We start from the raw sequence: 25875 nt of genomic DNA on the forward strand, positions 1-25875 counted from the left end.
CTGGAAATGATGAATGACTTCTTTCTCCATGCTGAAAAAGTGCGAAACAAATACAGTGGCTTTCAATGTGATGGAGAGCGAAGCTTCAAAATGAAACCATAAACATGTGAATAATGTAGTTCATAAACTAGAGCACATTGAAAGAGTTCTGAAAGCCATTTGGCTTCAGCGCTGCTTAGATTGATCTTCACTGGTCTGATGCATTTTTTTTACCATAGAAACTTTTCAATTGCTCAACCTTGAATTGCCTAATAAATATACAGTACTTTATGAGCATGTGTGACACTCTCTCATATGTAAACATCATTCTAGCCAATTTTATACTGCGTCACCAACATATTCGAACAACACTGAAATACCACTCTGGTGAAATTTTGAAAACGTTTCGTATTTTACCTAAACTCATGTTGGTCACTTTTTTCTTTTTCTTTTGGCATGTGACTTAAAAAAAAAAAAAGTTAAATCTTACATAATTTTCACTGGGCATATCAGAAACCCGTACTTGTGTATTCATTAAGATAACGATGAATAATATAGTGAAGAGCTTCATCATGTCCACTGATGGAAACAGGCTGTCTCGATCATTGACAGATAGGTCTCACCAGCTCTTAGAATCCATTAACCGAGGTGACATTGCATTGCTTTGAGACTTTATCTATCTCTGCAAAGTGAAAAGAAGATTGAAACCCATTCAAGGGAGCACTTGGAGTCACTTTGCACTTGGTACAATTATTTGGTCCCAGAGACAGACATTGAATGGAATCAGTGGTTTAGACTATTGCTTTTTTCGGATAACTTCTATCTTCCTGCTGAAAATGGTATCAGTTATGGTTTCAAATATCTGGTCATTCATATGTGCTTTAAAAACAGTTGAAAGGGCTGCTTCTTGGAAACAGATAGGTTTAAAATTTATTTATGAAGTTAATGTGGTAATTATTATTATTATTTTTTAATTTGTTAAATATTTTTCAAATATTTGAAGAGTTCAGATGCAAAAGCCTCTAAGTGCCATCTGAAATTTTCTTCTAGAATGATAATTTTTATCAAGCTTGTATATTTAAGTTCAGTAATTTCACTTAAATGACAATTCATAGATAATTTTCATTGCCATTTAAGTGAAATTACTGAACTTATACAAGCTTGATAAAAATGATCATTCTAGAAGAAAATTTCAGATGGCACTTAGAGGCTTTTGCATCTGAACTCTTCATTTTATTATTTTGAATATTTAATAATGGCAGTTTTTTGAGAGAAGATGCACTCTAACATTTGGTGATGTAATTCTGCTGAGGGAATCCTCTACAGTGAAAGTATTAGTCAGAGTAAAACACTACATTAACACTCTTGACTGAACCCTGTGATTTTCAGTTATTGTTCACCTCTTTGAGATAAAATTTAATTTTGGCTGATATATTGCCCATGTACTTATTACATTTTAATGATAATGAAATAAAGCTGGGAAAATAAGTCTGGGAAATGTGAATAAACTCAGGAACAATAATGATACCCAACACATTCTCATACCTAAGGCGTCACTTTTTGTCACTTTCAACCATGCTTCAATATCTGACGCTCAAAGCACCCTTTAGCGTCCATATGTGACGCTTCGGTTATGGGTAGGTTTAGGCGTCATGTAACTGACGCTTTCGGAAGCGTCAATATCTGACGCTCAAAGCACCCTTTAGCGTCAATATGTGACGCTTCGGTTGGGTAGGTTTAGGTCTGTGGTAGGGTTATGCGTCTCATATGGACGCTAAAGGGTGCTTTGAGCGTCAGATATTGAAGCATGGTTGAAAGTGACGCCTTGGGTACAAGAACCTACCTGGAATAACTAAAAACGGAAGACTTTTTATGCATTTTGGCCATGCATTTACACAACAACAGGTGGCATGAAAATGCAAACTTTTGAAAACGGGTTTCAAAGTGAAAGTTTTTGAAAAACGACACCCTCATCCTTGTAGTGTAAACTACAAAACTGCGAATCATGTGAAAACAGTGATGCCATGCACATGCGGAGGCTATTACGTGTTTAGTCTGTAGGCTTTTTTTGCAAATGAAAGGATACAGATATTAACAGTAAGAAAAAAGGGGGGCATACGGACATCATCACAAGTGGTTTAAGAATTAAGGTCACAAGAATTATGCAAATCAACACAATATAACATTTTGTCATCATGAAAAATTAAAGGTTCCTTAAGACAGACTCAAGGATGATACATGTTTTTGAAGCCTTTGTGTTCATCTTCTTTTTCTCAGGAAGTAAAAAGGGACTTTATATCAGAGGAGAACATTCTAGAACTGGTATTACAGTGAATGTTTCTGGCTTTGTGAAGATGAAATTTACCCAGAAGACAAAGTAATAATACAGTATTATCAAGATTAACATTCTTAGAATGAAAATCAGACAAAAAAATTTGCAATTATGTAATTTGTGTCTACAGGCATGTGCGTTCGGCTTGTGTGCACTGTAGTAAAATAATTGTCTTTACAAAGTGACATCGCCAACTACATGTCTGACATGCATAATACAGCGTTATTAGTTGTTTTCGCGGATCCATGTGAACGGGGTTTGTAAAGAAAAAACTTTTACGGTTTTAGCACATAGTTGTCCTGTAACCATGTTGAATCAAACATACTCCTGACATAGATGTAAATCTCATGGTTTTAGGTCTTTGTAAAGATAAGATATAAAAAGCCTGGGAAACTGTGCTCAGTCTAGCAAAGTGATAAATGGACTCTTGATGACCCTGTGAGCCACACTCAGTACGTTTATGCACCCTCATAATGTGATTATAATGGGATTTTGGCAATATTGCTATTAAACTTTACCTTATGTAAATGCAATACTTCAATCAAACTAATGCGATTAAGCTCATAATCATAGTAACCATATTCGCATTAAACTGTGGCGTACACAACAGGCATGTAAACACCTTAATCTCATTATTACCGCTCTGACCATAGTGTGCATGTGCTCAGTTCTACACGGATGCCATGTGTTGTTCACACAACTTCATGAATGAACTCTGTGACATTATTCTGAAGTTTTCTCATCTCCAAATCCCTAAACTCTTTCAACACAACTCGCTGCGCAGTCTCTGCTCCGTTTCTTCATCCAGACAGTGAGAAGAACGCTATGGCAGAGAAGGCAAACCTGCCATTGCGATGTATGTAAAATGTATTTTGAATTTGATGGGAGTAGGTTAAAACAATGGCCGGTAACATTCATACTGTATGCCCATAGTGTATATATCTATGCTGTATGCCTATCTGAGTGTGGTATAACCATACTTATTAGCGAATAATCAGAATAATGAAAATTGCATGTAAACTGGAGTGAAGAGTTTGTCATCTAAACATCTTACTGCAATTAAGACCTTACTCTGATTATTAGAAATAATCACATTATTGGTGCACATGTAAATGTCACTGTTTGCATGCAAAATAGCTAGAAAATAGCTACAGTTTGAAATTTCTTGATATCACAGCCTATTATGAGACAACTAAACATAGAAAAGTTATTTGGTTACTCAATTGAATTTGCCTGTTGTACAATATGTAGGCTGTGTCGCTCAGCGTGAGCATGCCGTGGCATTTTTTGCAACATGTTACAGCGAAAACCAACGACTGACAACCAACCACAGAAACACAAGGGTATTTAAGCACAAGATAACAAGGAGGCTGACTAGGGACAGGTGCCGGTGAGTTGTCATGGAAATTAACGATGGTGGATATGGTAGCAAACAAGGCAGGCAAAACAAGGGAAACAGGAACTGAATACAGGGAGTGAACATAGAAACAATTTAAAGGATATTTCAACTTAAAAGTCCAAAACACAAGACAGGGGAACAACACTGTGATCATAACACCCTGACTAATGACTCGTTTATTGAAGCGATTCATGCCAAATGAGATGTACGCAAGCAGCTTCTTATTAAAAAGTAGGCCTACATTTACAATTAGGACCGTTTGCACCAATAAGTCAAGCATATTATTTTCACTTTCACCCACATTAACTTTGGGTTTAAAGGAGAACTAAATTTTGCACCCTGATGACTTCAATGGGGCAAGTTTTAAACCTGTTTTAGCCTCTTAACATCCTTGATGTGTCATTACAAGTGCACAGGTCATGTGAGTGATTCCTTTAGAGTGAACGCGGGTCAATTTGACTGCAGTAGATGTGAAAGATATGAATAAAAATGATGTTTATTCAGCCAGCGCACATACCTGTATTTACATCCTGTTTTCGGTCGAAGTCCACAGTAATCGATTGTCGAGTTCACGCGCATGATCATAGGTACTAAACCAATGCGCGTGAACTCGACAATCGATTACTATGGACTTTGACCGAAAACAGGATGTAAGTATGAGCGCTGACTAAATAAATATCATTTTTATTCATATCTTTCACATCTACTGCAGTCAGATTGACCCGCGTTCACTCCGAAGGAATCACTCACATGACATGTGCACTTGTAATGACACATCAAGGATGTTAAGAGGCTAAAAGCAGGTTTAAAACTTGCCCCATTGAAGTCAACAGGGTGCAAATTTTAAAAAGAGGATAACACGGTGTAGGCAACACCGATTTTTGTCGTTGTTCTCTGTACTGACAGCACTCCAAATTGACAAAAAAATGAGCTCAATGTTAAAATTGACCGGAGTTCTCCTTTAATCACTGTTTTAATTATGAGGGGGTCCTTGGAAAATGTTGTACCCTGTAAGGGGTCCCTAGAATGATTCAGTACTGTGGCATATATCAAAATACTATTGTATTGGCATCTTTGTTTCTTTCTATCCTAAATCAAATCCATCAGTGATTGATTACATTGTTTTACTCTATGGCAACTATATATTACTGTAATGCCCACAACACATTTGCTGTTATCCAAAGCCCTTAGCCAGATGGCTGCCTGTCACTCTAATAGAGACATTGATTAAATTTCTGTCACATCTGTCAATCATGGTAGTCAAATTGAATTATTGAGACACTATTGGAGACAGTCCAGACATGTCCACTGTTTGATATGTTATGCAGTTATTGATTGTCCCACACAGTTGAAAGGGAAAGTGTACACTGTTAGATCTATGTTGTTGCTTTTATTGAGTTTTTTAAAATCATTTTAAAAACATGAACTTTATATAAAGGCATTATTGAGAGTTTAATGTGTGAATAGTGTCACAGAGGGATAGTTTACCTAAAAATGAACATTCAGGCTTTGTTTACTCATACTCATGTAGTGATTTTGTCTTCTTCCATGCAACATATAATGAGATGTTTAATATGTTGCTCATGCTGTTTTTTTCCATATGAAAGTGACTGATGATCAGGGTCGAGTAAAACATAATATATACAGTGCCCTCCACAATTATTGAACCCCCTGGTAAATATGATCAAAATTGGCTGTAAAAAATAAATCTGCATCGATTATCCTTGTGATCTTTCATTCAAAAAATGTGCAAAATTCTAACCTTTCATTGAAGTAAAAGAATTGAAAGTGGGGGGAAAATCACATTATGAAATAAATGTTTTTCTCCAAAACATGTTGGCCACAATTATTGAAACCCCTAGAATTTTTTACGAGTAAAATATCTCTGAAGTATATTCCCATTAATATTTACCTTTTTTAGCACACCAGGGTGACTAGGAACATGAAACTGTCCAGCTATGACTTCGTGTTTCACAGGAGTTTAAATATGAGGAAACACAAAGGCCAAATCCCCTTAATCATCCATCACAATGAGTAAAACCAAAGAATATAGTTCTGATGTGCAGCAAAAGATTGTTGATCATCACAAAATAGAAAGTGGCTGTAAGACAATAGCTAAAGAATTGAAAATCCCCATTTTGACCATCAGGGCAATAATTAAGAAGTTATAACCAACTAAAGATGTTATGAATCTGCCAGGAAGAGGACGTGTGTCTATACTGTCTTAATGGACGGTGAGGAGGAACGTTTGAGTGGCCAAAGACTCTTCAAGGATCACAGATGGAGAATTGCAGAGATTAGTGAGTCTTAGGGTCAGAAAGCCTAAAAAAAAAATTATCAAACAACCCCTACATCCCCACATGTTGTTTGGGAGGGTTAAAAAAAAAAACTCCTCGCTCATCCAAAAACAAACTCCAGCATATTCAGTGGTCAGACACGACTGGATCTTCAAACAACACAGGGTTCTGTGGTCAGATGAGACTAAAACAGAGCTTTATGGCAGCAAACACACTAGATGGGTTTGGTGAACACAAGGATAAAAAGTACCCCATGTGTACAATTTAATATACCATTGGATCTTTAATGTTGTGGGCATATTTTTCTGCTGGAGGTCCTGGACTTCTTGTTCAGATACATGGCATTGTGGATTCTATCAAATATCAACAGATAAAAAATCAAAACCTGACGCCTTCTGCTAGAAATCTTATAATATGCCGTGGTTGGATCTTCCATCAGGACAACTATCCAAAACAAACATCAAAATCAAAACAAAAATTTGTTGTGGAGCACAAAATGAAGCTTCTGCCATGACCGTCTCAGTCCCCTGACCTGATGAGTGGGCTGAACTGAAGAGGAGAAGCACCAACATGGATCTGGGAATCTGAAGGATCTGGAGAGATTCTGTGTGGAGGAATGGTCTCTGATCTCTTGTCAGGTGTTCTCCAAACTCATCAGGCATTATAGGAGAAGACTCAGAGCTGTTATCTTGGCAAAAGGAGATTGCAAAAAGTATTTAATAAAAGGGTTTCAATAATTTTGGCCAACGTGTTTTGGAGAAAAACATTTATTTCATAATGTGATTTTCCCCCCACTTTCAATTCTTTTACTTCAATGAAAGGTTAGAATTTTGCACATTTTTTGAATGAAAGATCACAAGGATAATCGATGCAGATTTATTTTTTACAGCCAATTTTGATCATATTTACCAGGGGGTTCAATAATTGTGGAGGGCACTGTATATAGCGCATGAAAGCGTTCCAAACGACTTATGCACTTTATTTGTCTAGAGTAATTGGATATAGCTTTGTGCGATTTGCCATGTCATGATCTGTTGCGGGACAAATAAGAACCAGTGACGTTTGGCTTTACTGACGTCAAACCTGAAGTGACAAATCTTGATTTGCCGTATTTGAATAGATAATCAGATTTTAGAGCTTTATTGATTATCAGTAAATAATGTCTTATTTTGAGGTATGTTCACACAAAGTTATTGTATGGCTTTGGCAAACTTTTTCAATATAGCACATTTTATCCATTTTGGAGCTGAACAGCTGTGGTAACCATTCATTTTCACTGAATGCAGGCTTTTCTTTTTATGTTCTGATGTGGAGGAAACAAAATCATACAGGTTTGGAACAAAATGACTGAGTAAATGATGACAGAATTTTTATTTTGAGTGAACTATCCCTTTATATTAATGCAGGTCTCTGTACACCTCCATTAGCATGACCTACATCTGAACCTCTTCTGGCTAACCTTAAAAAGATACCAATGCAAATGCAATTTATCTCTTGCCACCTGCAGTGTGTGGAAATAAACAAATCTGTTCTCTTTAGCCAAATAAGAGCACATCAATTATTTCATGCTGCTCCATACACAATCTACTGTATGTGTCCAGATAACACCATGCAATGGAAAATACCTCTGGGATGAAGCTCCCATAAATTCATATATTTCACATCAATCATCAGTCATTAAACTTTTACCAGTAAACCATTGAAACGTGGTTGTGAGAGAACCATTACAAAGACATTTTGTAAACTGAGCTGGCAGTGTCATATAAACAGAACAGATAGTCGGCTCAGGCATGTAGAAGTGATATCTCACTTTGGATGTGCTTGGTTAGTTACTCTGTTCTTCAGATGAAGCATGTCTAAGTGTCATTTGTTTTATTATTTTTTAAGACTTTTTACCTTTATTCTGATAGGAGAGTGAAGAAATTACACTAGCTTTGTTTCCATTCAAAGTTATGATTTAAACTTGTGCGCAAAATTGAAATATCACATAAAACATTTGCGAATAAAGCACTGTTTGCATCCCATGTGTTCAAGATAACAAAACAACCACTTCCTGGGAAATTGACACAAATATCTGTAATAAAAATGGAGGTTGTGGTAATTGGGGAAGCCACTGTGGCTGTTTTTTTATACGTCATAAATAACTTGCGCCTCGGAGCGCACAGTCGAAATGCAATAAATGCTGTCATGTTATTTTGTGTTAGGAGGTGGATACCTAGTGTTTGGGAACACAATCGCGTGTGACAACTCTGGGAGGTAATTATACCCAACCATTTTGATGACTTTCAGAATGACCAAACCAACATTTGAGATGCTGTGCAGTGAAATTGTTCAATTCTTTTCATTAACTCGTTAACTCTAATTCTGGTTAGTCCAGTTATCCAATCAGTATCCAAGAATTTTTTTTTTTTTTTTTTTTTTTTTGCATATCGATGGTTTTATTCAGTAAATGTTTTGCCATCATAGTTTATGCGCATGAATTCTTATCGGATAAAAAGCATTTCTGCCTCAATTGAGTGCAAACCTTTTTTTAATGTGAATTTGTCAGATCTGATGTGCATCTTGGCATTTCCATCCATCAATTTTGGTAAAACTTTATTTTAAGGTGATGTTGACATAGTTACACATTACTACATGTACTTACTATAGTAATAGCAGTACATTATGCACAATTACAAGTAAATAACCCTAACCCTAACCATAACTCTATAGTAAGTAGGCCTACATGTACAGTTTATTAATATTACTCAGTACTTATTTGAGTATATAACTACATCACCTTAAAATAAAGTGTAACTACAATTCTTTATGCAATATCCTTTATTAAATAAATCATAAAAATAGGTGGATGGAAACATAGCTGTTGACAAGTGGATCAGATCAACAAATAGTCATTAGTTTTGAGACAAAACAATAATAATAACCGTTGAATTAAAGTTGAGTTGGGCTGGATTTTTCTGTGTGCACAATAAATTGTGTGTAAGTTGGAAAAAAATGTACATTACAAGGTAATGTGTACAGCATTTATTAATCATAGGGAATTAGATGAATTCTAATTTGTTAATTAACTTGTTCATTTGTTCTTTCATGTTCCCTGATATGCAGAATAAATGCTTCTTATATTTCTCTAAATACTGTATAAAGAATAATCTTAGCCAATAAAACATCATTTTTCATGTCATATAGCACTCCAAAATAAATAGGCCTACTGACATCAGAATTGGAGTCCGTTGCTTATAGATGTATATGCATTACCACAGATTACCACAGTTATACATACAGTGTGATTCTCAAATTCTGTGTCCTTTTACATCCTACCGTAATGACACTTCTGACCCGTCTCTTACCTGGGCCATCTGTCCAGTGAAATTATGTCCATATACCTGTGGAGTGGAATATTCTACATCCCGGTTATTATAAGCTTTTTAGTGTGTGCAAGACTCCAGAGGCTGAAACTTCATCACCATCATTTTTTATTCATGAGAGTCACTTATTATGCAAAGCTCTGATCAGTTCCGCTAAATGCTTTTTGACCCTGCAGAGACAAAAGAGAAAGGTAAGAGAAGGAGCTTTTATTAATCATTATGGGTCGTCATATTTAGTACATGTTTATGTAGCTGCAACAATAGTTTAACAGTAAATCGTGATAAACTGTGGTTTTAATAGCCTCACTATATTTCATAGACATTGTTTCAGCTGATTTTGGATTATTGTCAAGTCAGGGTAATCTAAAATACGAAAAAGAAGCTCTTACAAATAGGATAGAGCAATATTTTAATGTATTTCAGGACATAATCTACAGAGGGGAGATAAATAGGTGTATATAAGTAGCAAGACATTTGAAAGTGTTTATAGCAAAATGTAGTTTGAGACTGGCGGTTGGATAAAAAAAGGAATCTGTATCATTCAGAGAGATGCACCACAGAGGTGTGACTTATAAGGACAGTGGTATCATCCAAAGGTCAAACTGAGTGTCTCTATTAAATGATGCGCTCAACAGAAACCCACAGGTGTATCAGCTATAATGAAGACTGACCTTAGGAATAAGTGGACAAAATTATATGATCAGCTGAAATGTATATGCCAGTGTCTACATTAAACTGCCAAACACATCTACTAAAGGACTAAATATAATCTAGAATTCAAAATGATTTAAAGCTGGAAATACATGTTTCTGCTTAAATAATTTAAAACACAGAAATTTTGTAAGATAATAATAAGATGTAATGATAATGATAAATAATAAGATGTATTTAATGGTACACTATGTAAAACATTTTTTTTTTATTTAAATTAACTACATTTAAATATTGAGTCAATACATTGTCAATCATTGTGAGATTTTAAAAATAAAAAAGAGCAACTACACAGCTTGCAGAATATTCTTTGACTCACTGTTAGCAGGTTAAATGCAGCCCTCAGGAATCTCTTCGATTCACTCAGGATTTAGTTCTCAGAGGAGACCAGTCTGTTTTGAAATATTCATAATTATCTCTTTGCACTATATTGTGAACATTGTGAAAATATTTCCTAACCATAGCATCATTTTAGTAGTTTCAGTGTCATTATACACTATATTAACATGATGTGACTGTGAAACTGTTGTAAGCCCACATGTCCAATTGCAGTGGATGATACTTGACTCATTTACTATATCATCCAGTTATGTTCTCCTTTATAACATTACATAAATAATCTAAAAATAGCTTTGAGGCCTGCCAATTTCTAATGCTTAATAATAGAGTGTGACTCAAAAAATCTGATTGAAACTTCCTGATGTGAAAATTTTAATGATGCCCATTTCAGCTCATTTCCCTAATGCTCCTAAAGCCAGATATGGCTAGACACCAGCAAACTGTCATAATGAGCAAACTGAAACGGAAATGAAATTCTCAAACACAACAATAAGAAGGGCCTGAGGGCACAATTACATTCCAAACCTCTTGTCATTCTTTAAGACTGAATAATAAACAGTGTTTGTTGAGTGACAGTAGTGTCAGGGTGCTGTTTTATTCTAGATGAACTAGATGGAAAAGTGATGAAAATGATCTTCTCTTGGCAGTGAGGAGACGAATGTGTTTGTTTGTGCACTGTTTTAAAGTGGACATATCATGCTAAATCCACTTTTTTTAGCCCTTAAATGCATTTTGTTGTATATTTGGAGTGTTTAGAAGTACAGAAACGTTGAGATTATTCTCTTCAGGTGCTTCGTTGATATCTTTATATTCTGTTTTGGCCTTATTTTTCAACCTGGTCCGATTTTTCTGTTCTCTATGACGTTTTGTGAACTATTACGTCACAGTATTTGCAGCGGAACTGCCAAATAAGGACATTGACTTCCAGCCCAACACTTCGAGCAATCCGCCATTTTTATTTCTCGCTGCAATTTTGTAGTCCAAGCTAAAGGATGCAGAAGTTACGAGAGGGTAAGTTAAAATGTTTGGTTGTTGGATGTAGTAACCCACACGCTTCATTACACCGTCTAATGTAGATGAACTGCTGCGCTTATGACAGGGCGCATGTTTAACTGAAAGAACGAGCAGAGAGAGAGAGACCCGGTCGCGCGCGCACTCTCTCTCTTTTCGGAGCCAGGCGAAAGTGTAAACAAGACACCGTCTCCAAACTAGACGCTGTCTTGCTCTCTCTCCCTCGCACATATTAATCAAAATAAATCGACACGGTGGTAAAAGGTCGGAAGACCAAAGTTTCATGTGTAAATACAGTAACACACCATTGCGATACATCCATATGAAGACGTTGTTCTGCAGGTTCGTCGTCTTAATTTTCATCTCGCTCCGGCTCCGACTCTGGCTCGAACATCTAAGGCTGGCTGGACAAGTCTTCCGTTGTTGACATTTTGTTAACAACGTGTGAATAAAAAGTTTCTGTGCCGCTAGATAATCGTATCTCTGCTATCAAACTACAAAAATGGCCGAACGGGGTGGAGTTGAACCGAGTGTCACCTCTGCATCCTGGAGAGGGGGCGGGGTATGAAGTGTCTCAATTGTATTTAAAGAGACCGCACCAAAACGAGTTGCTCTCAGACGCACACCAGAAAAGGGGTAGAAAAGGGGCCTGTGGAGCTATAATAATGAGGAATTCAGACCCAAGCATTGCAGTCCCGCTTTATATAGACTACAAATGTATGATTTATATGTAAAAAGGAACGATTTAAAAGCATGATATGTCTCCTTTAAGTGAAATATTTTGTAGGATCTGGCGAATATGACATTTTCTGTCTCTTCCTTTCGATTTTGCTTTGTCTCATGTTCCTCATGTGATTACCTGTGTTACGAACACACACACACACACACACACACACACACACACACACACACACACACACACACACACACACACACACACACACACACACACTAGGGATGCATCTCATCTTATATGAGCTTATTTTAAACATTTTAAACATACAGTGAGGTCCAAATGTCCATTAGTGAATTTCTAATATATTTTGTACTTTTCAAATGAAATTCCTTTTTTTTCCCATTACAAAATATATAATTCCATAACCCCATAACAATTTGTGTGAAAAGTTAATTGAAAAATTAAATACAAAAACAATCTTAATATTTAGTTATTTCCCTGTTTGCAGCAATCAAACGGCAGTTTTATTTATGCGTCATATTGTGAATGCTTGTTTGTCTATAAGTGTGTGTGTGTGTGTTGGTGTTTTGAAGCAGAAGTGTGTATAGGTGTAGTTGCTTTATGAATGTCTGACAAGTCACCACAAACTGTCCCTCATAGCAGTTATAAAGCAGTAAAGCAATTTACTACTGTGTACTAATATCTCCTTGAGTCTCATAAAGATTATTAGCATGAACCGCACAGTACACTATACACAGCATATTTCTTATTACAAGAAACTGGTGACAGCACTTTAATGGAAGTTTGCAGAGTAATTATTCTTTTAATATAAAGATGCAGATTTCATACAGCATGAAGGACAATACCGTAGTAAAGACGAATAGAGGCAGAGACTCAGTGGAAGGAGCTTCAGATAATAAGTTCTTGCGGAGTAACAAACTAGCTCTATTTTTAATAAGTAAGTAAAAAAAAAACAGTGTTATCAAAGAGCCGCTAATGGTTAGCCCGACAGTCATCTGGAAATTAGCATTCCATCTTCTGTTGCAGTATAATCAGGTTTTATTGTTTCTCTGTGATAGTTTCTCAAGGTTTGATGACCTGCTTAGAGGCAGGGTAACTGTTAAATAGTCTTCTAACGACAACATAAGCAGAGGATTAACATTTCCAGACCTTCACAGAACTATAGCCTGACGTTTCCCAGGAGGGAAGGCAAGCGAGGACTGTGGCTCTTTTGAACATCTCGATTTTGTGATGGTAGAGGGTGAATGATTATGTAATTGCGAGGGCAAAGTGAAATGCAAACGTCCTTTCTTCTCTCTGCTGCTGGATATTTCAGTTAAGAGAAGGAGCCTTGAAGCAGAGCTATTTCTGTTCTCTTGAGCTGCTCTACAGTTTATTCCTTGGAGAAGCTGATGTACCAACACTTCATGATCTGAGTCTTCATAGCATTAAACATTAACATTATAGATTCCCTGAAGTGTGTGCTTGTCTGCTTGAGATCCTGGTGCAGTTTGTGCCTGTCTGACCTCCTCACTGTTCTCCTCTCCCCCTGTAGGGCATCAATATTGTGGGAGCAAGTAATGAAGAACTTCATCCCCCTTCAAAGCCAGGAATGTATCAACTGGACATTGTGTTGAAGAAGGGCAATAATCTGGCCATCAGGGACAGGGGAGGTATGTGCCCTTTTCACCACATTTAGTTGATTTTTTTTGGTTTTGGTTTGATTTTTTCAGATTTCTGAGGTTCTGTTGAGCTGCTTTTTGCTTTGTTGCATTTTGCCACTCAATATTCACTGTCAATAAGGTGACATTATTAATGAACTGGTTTTATTCAAAGAAGTTACTAAATCATCCTTAGGTTCAACAAAAGTCATTTAAAAAATCAGGGTAACCAACTATACAAGTTTTAATTAGTCAAGCATGCTGGTGTGTGTGTACATATAGAGTATGTGTGTTAATAATAAATTAGTCAAATTAATGAATGGTCCAGATAAAAAAAAAAAGCATATTAAAATCAATGTGAGATTCATGATGTTGGTTAAAGGGATAGTTTACGCAAAAATGAAAATTCTGTCATCATTTATTCACCCTCATGTCGTTCCAAATCTGAATGCCTTACTTGTTTCTGTGGAACACAAAATAGGATATGTAAAAAAATGTAGGTAACCAAACTGTTTTGGTGACAATATACCTTATTGAGAACTGCTGTGACTAATTTCTATTGACCAGTTCTATTCTAGTGTATGTATAAAAAAATAAAACACTGAGACATACTATTAAAAAAAGTAATACATGGTTGAAATGACATGATGATGACTAAACAATGACAGAATATTCATTTTTGGGTGAACAATCTCTTTAACTTTATATCACATTCAAAATCACAATGAATATTGATAGTTGAACCTCTAGCGCCCCCTTTTTGTTCTGCCAACATGATTTATTTTCTGAGAGATAAACTTTGCAGAGTGAACAAACAGAAATAGTCAAGGCTAAATAGATCTTCTGCTGTGGTCACCTTGACTTGTGTGTATCTCATCAGACAATGACTCTTACATTCCTGGCCATTACTCCAAACCTGCTCTGAGCTGCTGGTGTCATGTGAGAGAATGGGCATTAGTGCTTTTGAATGGCAGAGGGACAGGATGGAGCAGTAACGGTCTCATTAGGAGGTGATGCATGGTGCAGCAGATCTGTTCATACTCCCTCTGTCTCCCTGTCTTTTTGACTCACCCAAATAGACACGCGCGCTAAAATAATGAGCAGAGACCCCGGCAGCTCATCTGCCCTGGAGACTCCAGCTTCTGTTGTGCGAGTGAGTCAGACAGTCAGTCAGTCAGTCGTGCTCTCCCTTGAGAGGAATCCTGAGTAATCCTGAGACGGAAAATATCACGCTTTCCTCCAACGATAATAGAATACATGGCTGAGATGAAAATGATTAATCCATGTGATGTAGTTTAAAATTTGAATAGCTAAATTAGTATTACTTTCCATACATTTCGCAAGTTTTACTTTCAAACACAAACTTTGCTTTATGGCTTCTGCATAAATTAGCATACCAATGTTTATAATGATCGCTTTGATTAACTTAATAAATCTAGACACGAGAATGAAATTAGCATGTTTATTAACAACCGAACAGGCACTCTCTACAAGTCAGTGACCACTGCTGCTTCTCATTTCCACTGTGTTTATGCAGTCTAATCAAAAAGGATGTAATTTACTGAAGGATTTTGTGGTCTTTACAGTTCTTAGCTCATCCGTGGGCCATAGAAGTGCATGTTGGTCAAGATCCCTGGTTATAATAATAATCATAATAGTACAATTTATTCAAAATGTGCTTTTCTTATACCCAATGTCCTGTGCGGTTAATTTACACAGATCATATAGCTAACGTTACAATGTGACCCTTGCTGATTGCAGTAATATTAATATTCCTTAAGTTATTGTTGATTATGTATAATCAGCTTATGTTACCAAACCACAGCTCACCAGCTGTTCATAAAAAAGACTTGAGTTAATCGTGCAGTGATACCATGGTAATGGTAACACTTTAGGTATAACTGTGGATATTAGTGACATTAGAGATGAACAATGAAAAATGATTAACAAAGATTAATGCAGTAAACAAATGTATTGCTCATTGTTAGTTCTGTAAGTAGTTCTGCAAGTTATGTAATGCATAAACTAATGTTCATAAATGAGACCTCATTGTAAAGTGTTAGTAAGGAAATATTCAAATAGTAGTAAATAATAAGTAGTGGTGTGGTTACACTATATTTACACTATTATATACACTATAAAGTTTGGGGACGGTAAGCCCCCAAACGCTACGTTTTTTTAAAAATGCTTTTGAAATAAGTAACTTATGCTCACCAAGGCTGCATTTATTTGTAATATTGTAATATTATTTTATAATACACTATAATATGTATTAAAATGTAATTTATTCCTGTGATGGCAAAGCTGAATTTTCAGCATCATTACTCAAGTTTTCAGTGTCACAGGATCGCTTCCATGATCCTTTAGATCCCTAATTTCACTGTCAGAAAGAAATCAACATGCTCTGAGAACTGACAAAACAGGTGCGGCAGTGATGATTGACAGTGTTGAGTCTGTTCTTACTTTTGGGTTGCAGATTCTGTGTGTTATGCTTGTTTTAACCTTGAGTTATGGATGATTTTTGTGTGTGTTTGTTAGGTTGGTGTGGACAGCTTGGCAGGAGCTGATCCAGGATTATAACATCAGCCTTGGTGTTTCCTGTTGTCTTTCTTTGGCATTGGAATCTATCTGTCAGCATCTGTTAATGATCTGATGGTGTGTGTGTGTGTGTGTGTGTGTGTGTGTGTGTGGAGGAAGTGAACAGCATGCAAAGCACCTCTAGTTGGTTTTTACCGTCCAACAGCCTAGTTATTGTGATATTATAAATGTAATGTGTCAGAATAATCGGAAAATTACCACTTTTGCTGAATGATGGTCAAACTGGTGTGGCAGAATGTTTCACAGGCTCGAGACTCTGAAGTTACATCTGCGATGTGTGTGTATGTGTGTCGTGTTTGCAATTTTACACTTGTATTGATCTAATGAGAGACGAGGGTTGTTTTTGTGAAACCACACTCACACTCCATCCTCTACTGTTATTGCTCATTTTACTGCAGCATTTCTTGACTCTACATTTGCATTTTTTGCTTTGGCGGTCTGCCTTCCTCTAAAAACACACACTCCATTTATTACTCATTAGTATGTAGATAATAACAAACTCAGATCAGTTTGTCATTAATTTGCTATTCTAGACTAATTGTAAAATGGATGTTGATCACTGAGATATTATGGTTAGACATGTAAATTGCATGGTTTTAATATGAGTACTTTTAATGTAATGGAGCAAAATGTACCTACATAAGTTACAGGACTAGTCAAATTGAAGGGACAGGGTGGTTTCAACACAGTGGTGACCAATCAGCAGATTACAGCTTCCCCCAGGGGTGGGCGATATGACCAAAATCTTATTTCACGATAACGATATCACTATATAGTCTCTTTTTTTTTTTGTTTGCTTTAAATTTGACATTTTTATAATATCAACATTTTTGAAACCATAGACATTTCATAATTCTTGTCGCCAATGTCAATATCACAAAAAACAAATATTAGCCTACCTAAAAAAAAAAAAAAAAATCAAGTTTAACGAAGACATGTAAACAGTCAGTGTTAAGAACAAATAAATTGAAAAAAAATACTACAATAACAAAGACACAACTAAAATAGGCCTACCTGAAAAAAATTGCTAAATAAGAAATGCTACATGATTTGTACTATAGAGTAATGAAATGTGTATATATATATATATATATATAAATTTCCCTGTGTGAATTAAATATATCAGGCTACTGTCACTTTAAGAGCTGCCCGGATCCAATATACTGTTACACATGCGTTTTCTTTCTCAACTGTTTACGTTCACTTAAGGCATAAATTACTGTATTTACTAGGAAACTTGCAAAGACAGGCATTTTTATACATACATAAGTGTGTTTTTAACCGTTCATGGCCATAAAGGGGAAAAAGTTCACTTGCTCACTGAGCAGCAGCTTCGCACACGCATCTCTCAGACAGCGCTCAGAAACAGTCTCTCAGACAGCGTGCGCATATAGTGAAATGAGTTGTACTTCAATGGTTTAAAATAACTTGTTTTTAAACTACAATGCTTAAAAATGCATGCAAATATTAAAGGGGTCATAGACTGGATTATTTTATTATTTTATAATGTTTCCTGGGGTGCCCTTATAATGTTAGTATGATTTTAACATCAAAAAAGTCATAATTTATAAATAAAAGGCATTTCTCCAAGCCTGATTTAAGCCTCTGATTTGAATGCTCTGTTTTAAGGGGCGTGTCTGCTGTGAGACCTCACTGCTGTGATTGGCTGACATGTTTGCATATGAAATAGCTAGTATTACATGTGGAACTCTCTATAAAACTTTTACTACGTTTTTACTATTACAGCTATCGAGATTAAGGAATCGTGAAAAGTATTGATCATAATGATCCCATCACATGAAAGGTTGCAGTTATGAGCATTGAGCAGATGACAGACAGTCAGTTGATCACATATGAAATTACACCTCTGGCTTTTCACCAAATAACAATGCAAACACGATATAAATACAGTAAGAGCTTCGTTGTACTGTACATTGTAACAGCGTCATGATTTTGTGATGATTGATTTCAACGAGTTTTGGCAAGTGCAGGTAAACTCACGCTGTTTGATTGGCAGCTTGGGCAATTGGAAAGGGAGAGTTCTTTGATCGCTTTCTTTATATAATTTAATCACAGTTTAAATAAGATTATTTTCATCCAGCTAAGAGAAACGACGTGAAGTTGATTGTTTAGTCACTGGCTTGATTTACTGATACATAAACAGTACACTCAAAAAAGTTTTAATATGATTTACTCAATTTTTTTGGTGAAACATTTTTACACTTAAAAATATTGATTACATTTTAAAGCAGTGAAATCAATTACAATACACTGTATGAACTGAGTAAACGTAAGTAAAAAAATTAAGTAGATCTGAGTAACTACATCTGGTACATTAACAAATACAATTGAGTAGAAATAATTCGGGAAAAACATTAAAAAACAATATTGTTGATGAGTAATGTTACAGTACAGCAATACAGCATATTTTACACTGTTTTAACATGTAAACAATATATACATTTAAACTCACGTAACAAACATTTTAGAAGTAAAAATGAAACATTTAAACATTCAGGTACAGTAGTCTAATTCAAGTGTAATCAACCGGTCTATTATCTAATTTCCATCGGATCAGCGCTGGTTCTCGTGCCGGAGTCGGACTCGCGCTCTGCGGGTGAACTTCGAACTTCAGACCGCCGTCCTGCGTTTCACTCAAAGATGCTGCGACTTCATAACCTGCCAATAAACAAACAGTGCACAAACAGTGCACAAACAGTGCACAGTTCTGAGAACCAGCGCTGATCCGATGGAAATTAGATAATAGACCTAATTTATCATCCAAATTAGTTATATTCATTATCTTTAGGAATAAAGCTGTGTGTTTTATGCAAGCCATAAGGCATTTCAATCAGCGAAAAGACAGACGTGACACTCGTTTAGGTGACTCACATTGCGTCCCAGTATGTTGTTTTGTATTAAATGAAATGATTTAAAGCACAGTAATGATTTTATAAAATAAAACATACACACACCTGAATTTCACAGAGGAAATGTATGGGGGTAAATTGATGCCAAAACCATTGAAAATGGACAGACTAAAAGTCACAAATAGATATTACAACTTGTAAACACAAAACACAATCTACAAATAGATTAAAAATCCGCAAACAAAGTCCTCATGATCCGCAAATGTAAAACAAGATCTACAAATAGATCCAAAGTCCTCAAACAAACTCTTTGTGATCCACAAATATAAAGCATGATCTACAAAAAGATTAAAAATCCACAAATAAACACATCCTGATTCACAAATAGAAATCAGTGAAAACCAGAATTTGAATGAATGTAAAGTGACTTGTTTGCAGGTGAAGATCATGTTCTGTTTGTAGATTGTGCCACATTTGTTTTCAGAATTCTGACACTATTGTTTCGCTGTTGTGACAAAACAATGCCATAATCAATGAAAATGAAGAGACTATGAGTCAAAATTGCATATTACAATTTGTAAACACAAAACAAGATCTACAAATAAATTTAAAATCTGCAAACAAAATCCTCATAATCTGCAAATGTAAAACACAATCTGTAAATAGATTCCAAATCTGCAAACACACTCCTCATGATCCGCAAATGTAAAACAAGATCTACAAATAGATAAAAAACCCACAAACAGACTCTTCATGACATACAAATATAAAATGCGATCTACAAATAGATTTAAAATCTGCAAACAAACTCTTTATGATTCACAAATAGAAATCAGTGACTTGTACTTTACTACAAGAATTTGAATGAATGCAAAGTGATTTGTCTGCGCATGAGGGTCATTATTTGTTTGTAGATTGTGTTGCATTTGTTTTCAGAATTTTGGCACAACTGTTTCGCTGTTTTTTTCCCATTAAAAAATCTACAAATGCACAATTTGCAAACAAACACAGTCTAACTTGTATTTTCAAACCCCTGTAAAAAGACATTCTTACACATTCTGTGCAAAGCTCAGCATGCAAGTGTTGAATCTGTGTTTGCAGATCACAGGGCATTCACAGATCCCTCTGCACACGACTACAGATCTTTTTGGCATTATCTTTCCGCAGAGTTGTGTGACTACGATCCACACGTGTAGTCAGCCAAGGAAAAACACAGCGAAAGAGTCTGTCGCGTTGGGTCCCGCGGGAGTGCAGGTCTCTACATCCATCGACTGAACTGCATTTTCTCGACATGTTTCCGTGTTGTTGTTGCTCGATCAGCAACGATGTTGTCTGGGGGTTGGGCAAAAGGATAGAGGGACGGTGGGCAATGCTCTGGGTGGGACTGAAGGCGGTGACTGAGTAGTTCTGACATCACATTTTTACGGAAGCCACAACGTCTCGTGAAAAAGCACTGCTACTTTATGCAGGCTGTGTGCATTTGTCTGTGGATTGACTGTTTTGAAACTTATATGGTAGTTATACAGCCCCTAGACCTCTGCTATCATAAAAAAAGCCAGGAAATTTCATTTTTGACAATATGGGACCTTTAAGAGACTTTAAACGTGGCATGGTTGTTGGTGTCAGACGGGCTGGTCTGAGTATTTCAGAAACTGCTGAACTACTGGGATTTTCACACAAAACCATCTCTAGGGTTTACAGAGAATGGTCCAAAAAATACCCAGTGAGCGTAAGTTCTGTAGGCGAAAACGCCTTGTTGATGCCAGAGGAGCTCAGAGGAGAATGGCCAGACGAGTTCGAGCTGATACAATAGAAAGGCAACAGTAACTCAAATAACCACTCATTACAACTGAGGTCTGCAGAAGAGCATCTCTGAACAATGCATCAAACCTTGAAGCTGATTGGCTACAGCAGCAGAAGAACACACCGGGTGCCACTCCTGTCAGATAAGAACAGGAAACTGAGGCTACAATTTGCACGGGTCACCAAAATTGGACAATAGAAGATTGGAAAAAAACGTTGCCTAGTCTGATGAGTCTTGATTTCTGCTGCAACATTCAGATGGTAGGATCAGAATTTGGCGTCAACAACATGAAAGCATGGATCCATCCTGCCTTGTATTAGTGGTTCAGGCTGCTGCTGGTGGTGTAATGGTGTGAGCGATATTTTCTTGGCACACTTTGGACCCTTTAGTACCAATTGAGCATCATTAATGCCACTGCCTGCCAGTGAGTGTATGATGAATTGTGTGTGAAAAATGAGATGTGCTGCACAGAGGAGAGACTGTAACTAGAAAAATTATGTTTAGATATACAGACCCTTTCCAAAAAATTAGAATATCATGGAAAAGTTTATTTATTTCCATAATTCCATTCAAAACGTTAAACTTCCATAGATTATAGATTCAGGGCCCACAACTTAAACGGTTTCAAGTATTTAGTTGTTTATTTGTACATAATTTGGGCTTCCAGCTCATAAAAATCCACGAAAACAGGATTTCAAAAAATTAGAATATTACATGAAATCACACAGTAATTACACAGTGATACCATGGTCATTGAAGCAGGTTTTGGTTCTTTTGGCAGTGTGGGCAGGTGCAAATCCTGCTGGAAAATAAAGGAAGCATGAGATGCTCTGAAAATGTCCTGGTGGACGGCTGCGTTGACTCTGGATTTAATAAAGCACAGTGGACCAAAGTCCTCTTTTCTGATGAGAGCAAATTTTGCGTCTCATTTGGAACCAAGGTCCCAGAGTCTGGAGGAAGAATGGAGAGGCACACAATCCAAGATGCTTGAAGTCCAGTGTGAAGTTTCCACAGTCTGTGTTGGTTTGGGGAGCCATGTCATCGGCTGGTGTTGGTCCACTCAACGCAGCCGTCTACCAGGACATTTCCAGAGCACTTCATGCTTCCTTCAGCAGACAAGCTTTATGGAGATTTTATTGCATTTTTTGATCAAATGAATGCAAGGATTTCTTTCATAAACATAAAAATCAACAAAAATCATACCCAAAAAACCTTACCCTCTTGAACGGTAGAGTTTATTTAGCCTGTGTTGTCAAGTATACTTGCTGCTTTAGATCTCCATTAAAGCATGTGCATTCACAGCTGCATGCTGTACTATAGCTGAGTTCACACACACATACACTCTCAGCCAGAGGATCACTAGACTGAATTATAGAAACTGCTGCAGTCATCACTCCATTGCTGTCGTGGGGCATGCTGGGTAATGTGTGTGCTAAACCACATCTCTCTTCTGTTTCTATGTGCTATTGAAAGGCTTCTCTTCTCCAGCACTGTCTTAAATATCCAGACGCCTGACAGCCAATCTGAACCCGGCCTGTGGGCCGTCTCATATCTCAGATAAAACCTCAAACTTTTTTTATTACATTTATTATGACAGAATAGTTTTATGTGCCATTCATATTAGGAGCTTGTTTGTGATAAAAGGCCAGACTAGAGTTCAGCTATAAAAAGAAAATATAGAAATTCATAAACTACACAGAGACAGGAGTTTGAAAGTAATCTTTTATAGACCTATTACTCTGCAGTATGAATGAATTAATTTCTTGAAAATTCCCAGCTATTTTGAACCTAGATGAATAAATTGTATTTGTTTGTATTTGTTGTATTTGTCACATTGAATAAAAGTGTCTGCTAAATGTAAAATAAATGTAACTAAAAATGAATGTAAAAGTAAATAAATGGCGAAAAATTGTTCATTGACATTTTATGACACCTAATTCATCATCACAAATGGAACCTTATTATAAAGTTTTCCTTTTATGCTGTGCTTGCCACCTAGTGGTGTGAACGTAGCATCACACTACAATGCAGTGGTTCAGATCTGCTATTCCACATCAGCCTTGATTTGTTTATTCTGCCAAAAAAGTGTCTGATAATAGGGAAATTGCCAAAATAAAGTGAGTATTATCCACCTGACAAGTCATGTGATCTTATTATGTTTGCCCTCTTGAGGCAAGCCGCTCCATGTAAAATAAAGCTGCTTTTAGTGCACCTTTAGGGGCTGTTTTACACGACACCGTTTTGAACTAAAAATGTAAAACTTTTTATGCGTTTTGGCCGATCGTTTACACGACAACGAAGTTTTGGGTGCCTGAAAACTCAAAGTAAAAACTTCTCCGTTTTATGCATATCTTTGTCATGTAAACGTACCTTCAAAGATGTATTACATTGCTCCAACCCTAATCAAACACACCTGAACAAGCTAATCAAGTTCTTCAGGATAACTAAAAAGTTCTAGGTGCGTTTGGTCAAGGTTTGAGCTAAACTCTGCAGGAAAGTGAACCTCCAGTGCCCGAGATGAGAAACCCTGATTAACACTGATCAGCCACAACATTAAAACCACTGACAGGTAAAGTGAATGACATTGATTATGTCATTATAATGGCACCTGTCAAAGGGTGGGATATATTAGGCAGCAAGTGAACAGCCAGTTCTTAAATTCTATGTGTTGGTAGCAGGAAAAATGGGCAAGCGAAAAGATTAACTAGTGAACCGGGTCATGGGTGCCCAAGACTCATTGATGCACATGTGGAGCGAAGGCTAGTCTGGTCCAATCACTGAAGAGTTACTGTAGCTCAAATTGCAGAAAAACAGGATATCAGAACACACAGTGCATCACAGTGTTATGCTTTGGGCAATGTTCTACTGGGAACCCTTGGCTCCTGGCATTCATCTGGGTGTTACTTTGACACGTGCCACCTAGTTGCAGACCGTGTACACCCCTTCATGCCAAAGGTGTTCCCTGATGGCAGTGGCCTCTTACAGCAAGATAATGCACCCTGCCACACTGCACACATTGTTCAGGAATGGTTTGAGGAACATGACAAGGTGTTTCCCTGGCCTCCAAATTCCCCAGATGTCAATCTGATTGAGCATCTATGGGATGTGCTTGACCAACAAATCTGATCATGGCTCCACCTCGCAACTCGCACTTTATGAGGTTTTTTAAACTTAATATGAGTTTCCCTAGCCTGCCTATGGTCCCCCAGTGGCTAGACGTTTTGATGGGTGTAAACCAAGCCCTGGGTATTTTTGAGAAAATGAAAGCTCAGACGGGCGAATCTAGAAATCTTCCCCTTATGTCGTCATAAGGGGAAAGGTTACCTCCCCTTTCTCTTCTTTGCCTGCAAAGAGAATTTGGCCCGCCCATGAGAAAATGAGCTGCGCAAGCGCAATATTGTTTTTTCCTCGAGAGACATCATGACTTGCAAACGAGCGAAGCATGGCAGTTGCTCAGTGTTTGGATGTACAAATGAACACAAAAGTATTTTTTTAGCTCCTTCATCCGAGCCTCTGAAGAACCAGTGGGTTATGTGAATTTCTGATGTGTAATTGTTCAAGTTCAGACAGATAATCTTTCTCTCAAAGTTGTTCAATACTGTTTATGCATCAGTAAATCAAGCCAGTGACTAAACGATCAACTTCACGTTGTTTCTCCTAGTAGGATGAAAATAATCTTACTTAAACTGTGATTAATATATATACAGAAAGCGATCAAAGAACAATCCCATTCCAATCGCCCAAGCTGTCAATCACACAGCGCGAGTTTATCTGGACACTTGCCAAAACTCGTTATGAAATCAATGACGCTGTTACGCTGCACAACGAAGCTCTTACTGTACTTACCTCATGTTTGCATTGGTGAAATCATTACTGAGAGTGCAGAAACTGCATTGCAATGATAAGATCTTCATTCACGCGATCAACAGGCTGTCATCTGCTCAATGCTCATCACTGCAACCTTTTATGTGATGGGAATAGATCTAAATACTTAAAAAACTTCTCACGATTCGTTAATCCCGATAGCTGTAATAGTAAAAACGTATAATAGCTGTAATAGTAAAAGTTTTCGAGAGAGTACCACATGTAATGCGAGATATTTCATATGCAAGCATGTCAGCCAATCACAGCAGTGGGCGTTTACACTGAAGTCTCACAACAGACACGCCCCTTCAAACAGAGCGTTCAAATCAGAGGCTAAAATCAGGCTAGGAAATATGCCTTTTATTTCTAAATTATTGACTTTTGATCTAAAAAACATACTAACATTATAAGGGCACCCCAGGAAACATTCTAAAATAATAAAATAATCCATGCAATGGGAATTTACAAGATCTGCTGCTAATGTCTTGGTGCCAGATCCCACAGGAAGTGCTTAGAGGTCTTGTGGAGTCCATGCCTTGACAGATCAGAGCTGTTTTGACAGCACGAGGGGGACCTACATGATATTAGCCAGCAGGTGGTTTTAATGTTGTGGCTGATCAGTGTAGTGCAGCTCGCTTTATTTCTGTAACCTGTTATCAGTGTTTTTCTTTTTCTCCACATGGAGGGTAACACTTAAAAAGTACAGAATGGGTGTAGTGAGTGACAGGGCTGAAAGTCTGTGCCATCACAGGGCCCCAGAGGGCCTGGGATAAGTAGGTCTGCTGAAGGAGATGGAGTTGTCTCAGTGCCTGAGTGCAATTTCCAAATTTCCTGCCAATGACAGCAATCAGTCAGAGCTCTGGGAAATCGCATTGAATAATTTAGCTTAATTATGACTCTGTGTGCATTATTCAATGACCTTTTTTTAAACTCTCTTGGCCCGCTGTGATTTTTGGGAGGGTAATTATT

The 25875-nt window shown here is 37.0% G+C and overlaps 1 protein-coding gene across 6 annotated transcripts in view; it reads left to right on the top strand.

Annotated features, from left to right (window-relative positions):
• Positions 1 to 25875, top strand: part of mctp1a (multiple C2 domains, transmembrane 1a) — a 302675-nt gene that overhangs the window by 73078 nt on the left and 203722 nt on the right. For all 6 annotated transcript variants that reach the window (XM_079870387.1, XM_079870389.1, XM_079870388.1 and 3 more), the window contains exon 2: positions 13665 to 13782. In XM_079870387.1, coding sequence (XP_079726513.1) covers positions 13665 to 13782 — 118 coding nt within the window. The remainder of the gene's footprint in view (positions 1 to 13664; positions 13783 to 25875) is intronic.

The sequence above is a fragment of the Squalius cephalus genome (genome assembly GCF_949319135.1).
Source record: "Squalius cephalus genome assembly, chromosome: 5".
In the NCBI taxonomy this organism is placed as follows: Eukaryota; Metazoa; Chordata; class Actinopteri; order Cypriniformes; family Leuciscidae; genus Squalius; species Squalius cephalus.